The sequence below is a fragment of the Limulus polyphemus genome, unplaced genomic scaffold (assembly GCF_000517525.1).
Source record: "Limulus polyphemus unplaced genomic scaffold, Limulus_polyphemus-2.1.2 Scaffold575, whole genome shotgun sequence".
Taxonomy (NCBI): domain Eukaryota; kingdom Metazoa; phylum Arthropoda; class Merostomata; order Xiphosura; family Limulidae; genus Limulus; species Limulus polyphemus.
This window is the reverse complement of record NW_013666185.1, coordinates 260,224-265,056: the sequence shown is the minus strand read 5'-3', so window position 1 is coordinate 265,056 and position 4,833 is coordinate 260,224. Positions and strand designations below refer to the sequence as shown.

Here is a 4,833-nt window from a genome sequence, read left to right as displayed (position 1 = left end):
GTGTACAGTTCTATACATCTTACACAACAAATGTACTACATGGTGTACAGTTCTATACATCTTACACAACAAATGTACTACATGGTGTACAGTTCTATACATCTTACACAACAAATGTACTACATGGTGTACAGTTCTATACATCTTACACAACAAATGTACTACATGGTGTACAGTTCTATACATTTATACAATGTTGCATAGTGAGAATCTTTAAGAAAACGACAACAACAAAACTTGCAGACGACATTAACCACAATCAATCTGTAATAAATTTAGCACTTTTTACCAGATCTAAACGAAGGCAATATTGTGTAATGTTATAACTTATACCTACCTGAACAAAAAACCCTGTTAGAAGTCTGGAGTATCAATAGAGCAAGTATTTACACAACCCCCAAGATAGAGGACGTGACTTGCACACACCAAAAATAAATAAATAAAACTTATCTAGACAAATAAAAATCCAGCTTATAAAAGTTATCCAAGTGGGTAGAACTAGTTCGTACAGTAGAAATATAACAGAAAATTATAAACTCAAAAAGGAAAAACAAAAAACCAGTAACAGTTAAATACCTTCCTAATGGATTGCGTTATCACCTGAAAACACATACCTGTTTGTCGACAGGAGGCGCTGTGATGTTCTCCGTACATCCTCCCAACATAACCTGAGTAAAACAAAGTACCTATTAAGTCAGTCAGATAATGACGGGAATGTGGCCCTTTCACGAGATAAAGTGTACTTTATAGAGCTGATAAATTTTAAGGTTTAAGAATTACAAACACACATGCATGGACAAAAATGTTTATATAAATGAGTATATATACTCAAGTCGGACATTATAGAATATCTATACTCACCTGATGACCGAGATATACAGCCTGATCAGAGCAATTAATTACTTTGATCTAGTAAATTTAAACAAGTGTATTATTGTTCAAAATGATCAAGTAAGTTGATCAACTGAATCAATCGTCTTAGTCAAATCAAATAATTGAATATTTTAACCAGACTACTTTTATAATTCACACGAAAGGTATTTTATAATACTTGGTGAAAAGTTAATTGAAGAAAGTCAAATTACGTGATTACATTCGTAATAAGACATCCTACATTTTCTTTCCTTTTTTTTTCCTTCTTTATTCAACTTTTCTCTGAATATTTAAAAGTTTAAAAGAGAATATGTTTGATCATTTCCCGTAAATATAGATATGGTGAGTGCTAAAAGTTGCGTAATTGATCATAGAACGTAACGTACAGAACTGTAGAACGTACATATCGAAATCCACTTCAACGATCCATGCAGCAACAACCATATACAACTAATAATTTTCAAATCGTAGTTTTTTGTTTTTTTTTCATAAAAGTATTTTCACTCTGTAATCTTTATAAAGAAGTGAATCAAACAATGGAAAATGGCAAGTTTTAAACGATGATGATAATGATGCGTGAGCTGTTGTCTAGATCAAACCTCCCAAAAACCAAAACTTAAGACAAGTTAAGCTTATAGAACTTAACCTTTTCGCCTACTTTTCTAACAAACTAACTAGAAACCAGTAAATACTTACGATATTTTTTGAGAAAAATAAAAAACAAAACATTGGAAATATGAAAATGTGATTTAACAAAAATAAAAAGGCACAAAAAAACAATTAGGTTCATCACATAAGTAAGATATTTTTTAAATATTATTTTTATGCAACAAAAAGGAAGCACGAACCAGTATCGAAATTAAAACAAATAATTATGAAAGAGTCATATTTCTTTCCACCCAGTTTTATAGACGTATCTATAAAAAAAAAACAATTTTCACTGATATTTCAATATACAGCATATACTTAATGCTAGGAGAAAAAAAAGCATAGTTGAGAAAAGACAGCAGTTCTACTGCTACCAGTAAGTTCTTGTCTATATTTTTTGTCGTTTTTATGATATAAGGCCGAGATACTCCGTATGTGCTTTCTGTCTTCTTTTTTTTTTTTTTAACTTCATCTCGCTGAAAATACCCGACACCGATCGATCTTAGTGCCATGAAGCAGGGCAAGAAACAAACTTCTTGGCATACTTTTTTCTTACCAGAAAGTAGTTAAGATTAAGAATCCTTCATTCTTTTCATTTTTGTTGTTTATTCAATGCATTTTTATATGCAAGTTGCAGTGCAATAATAAAACAGGAAGGAAGCATTTGTAAAATGTTAAGTTTATAATTAAAATTTAATATATTTGTTAAAAGTATTACGACAATATAATGAATGCGATTACTACTGTTATAAAACACAACCTGAATGTCTGTGGTCGTGTTTCAAGTTTTAAAAAATCATCAAGCTTTGGCCCACCTAAATGTTGGAGTGGATTAAAATGTTTCATGCTTACCTTCACTATATTTTAAAAAGTAAATTAATTTTAATAAATAGTGATAAGAACAAAACATTTGATAACTGTGGCTCCGAATATTGGTACAGAATAAAGAAATGATTTTGTAGCACGCTTTATACATTGTTGCGTGTACAAACCAACCAGATCGTATACGGCGGAAGCCAACCTGTAGCCAAAAAAAAACATATAAATCATTTCGCACTCTGCGCACTTGGTCGGTATACTTCTGTCTTTAGCCTAATATTATACTTTAGGAATTGATCACAGAAATATACAATTTTCCCTCCTCCATAATCATTTTATTTTCGTGTACAATATATAGGAAAATGACAATTTTTTGAAGGGGTAAATACGGAAATAACGATGGGTTTGCTACACACATATTCCAACTTATTCCAATTCTACATTCCGAAGATTCATTAGTGTGTACGGAAACGAACAAAAACATGTAATGAGGATTGTCACAAGCTTGCAGCTGTAAGAAACGGATGGTTAAATTCAATTTAGATGAAGGTTCCGGTAAGACGGCCGAAATTTGTAATCATAGAAAAAGTATTGAACGTATGGAACAGTCCGTATTTATTTATTCCACACAATAATAGTATTCGAAAGCTTTCATCTTCTCATCTATCCCAGATGAATATAGACATAGTTTGTTTTGATTTTGGAAAAAAGCCATATTGAGTTATCTGCTGTGTCCACCGCGTGGAATCGAATCCCGGACTTTAGTGTTGCAAGTCCGTAGACTTACCACTGTTCCACCAGGCAGCATCATACAGACCATACCATACGGAGAAACGCATTCATATATATAGACAAGAGGTAAAACAGCTAGTTAACGTCACCCGCCACCAACTCTTTGACTACTTTAATTGAACAGTAGGATTTGACTGTTACTCTTATAACGCACCCACGGCCTTGGCCAAAGTGTGAAGCGTGATTTTGTGTCAACAGAACGCGAACCATAGACACTAAGATTCATAGTCCGGCACATTAATCACTAGGCCACGACCGGCCGATTTTTCTACAAGTACTGTAATTCAAATTACGTAATACATATTACATAAACAACATGTTATCATGCGTATACACTTACATTACCGAAAGTTGAATTTGGCTTAATTCATATTTCCAAATTTGTGGTAACTAAAAATAGGCATTACATTAAAATATAACATGTAATAAAATATTTTTAAAATACTCTAATACTATATTGTATTCAATAATAAACTTGACGTTTAGATATTTTGCAATGCTGAAACATTAATAAATGTCCTACATTTATTAACTCCTTACAAAAAATAAAGTATTCGCGGTATAAATGTAATATTGTTATTAAAATTGCGTAATGAAATCAATATATATATATATATTGAGACGATCCCTTATCTGCATTAGTTTCATATTCTATTACATTCATTAAAAAAGTTTTTAACATTAACAAAATATACAATGTGTACTAAAAATATAACTTGGACTTATGAGCACAGAACGCAATTTTAAAATTGAGAAACGTGTCTATTGTACAGCTATGTTCAAAGAAAGCACGAAACGTTCCATTTCTTAAAGGGGGAAAAAAGGTTTGCAACGATCTCAGAACCTCACCAAAGTTGTTTTTGTTGTTCCACAATATTGATTTGTATTCTTCGTCGCGCTCTGTCTGCTCACTTTAAATACAGTAAGCATATATATGTATACAATTTGAATACACAAACATATACGGTAGTGACACACCTATGCATGTTTTCGGCTCTACTACTTCAATTCAAGTTTACGAGCATTCGTAGAATATGCATTGTTCAACATCTGCAAAAGGTCGCCTGTAACTTTGACGCTTCACGAACCCCCTCGTCTAACCCTTTGATACCCTTGAGAAGAACAACAGCTAAAAATATAACAGGCAACTTGTACGGTGTGGACCGTTTCTTCTGATAACGGAAAGAAAAAAACGAACACGTTATCAATGCAGCTTGTAACTCTTTCTTACACAAGCCAGTCACTCAGCCAAACAGCTCAACGCGGGCACGAAATCATACACGTGCATACACGCATAACTTAATCTTTTCAAGCCACCATTTAGCCTGTGTTTTTTCGTCAACCCACCCACCCCGTGATTTAAGACTTAAATAGAAGGCACAACCCCAAGTGCCACGAACAAAGCACTAATTCTGCTCACGAACGTGCGATCCATCCACTAAACAGGTTCTTGCTGGCTAGGTTTTCAAAAAAAAAAATGATTATATATATATATATCCCCCTCCCCTCCATTTTCCTGTTTCTGTAGATAATAAAGTAAATGAAGCATTCTGATAATGCAACCAACATTAGGGCGAAACCAGGTGGACTAGTACAGGGAGTAGCAGCGAGTAAAGAAATTACGCAACGTAGTACGACTAAATTTACAACGTCTGTCCATGTTTAAACTAGTCCACAACGCTATATATATATATATATATA

General features: G+C 33.1%; 1 protein-coding gene across 12 annotated transcripts in view; it reads right to left on the bottom strand.

The window, feature by feature from the left end:
* LOC106459206 (NGFI-A-binding protein 1-like) overlaps positions 1-4,833 on the bottom strand; it is a 182,549-nt gene that overhangs the window by 143,182 nt on the left and 34,534 nt on the right. For 10 of the 12 annotated variants that reach the window (XM_022385642.1, XM_013918808.2, XM_022385648.1 and 7 more), the window contains one exon: positions 615-668. The exons of the other annotated variants lie outside the window; for them this stretch is intronic. In XM_022385642.1, the coding sequence (XP_022241350.1) occupies positions 615-668 (54 nt within the window). The remainder of the gene's footprint in view (positions 1-614; positions 669-4,833) is intronic. 12 annotated transcript variants of the gene reach the window in all.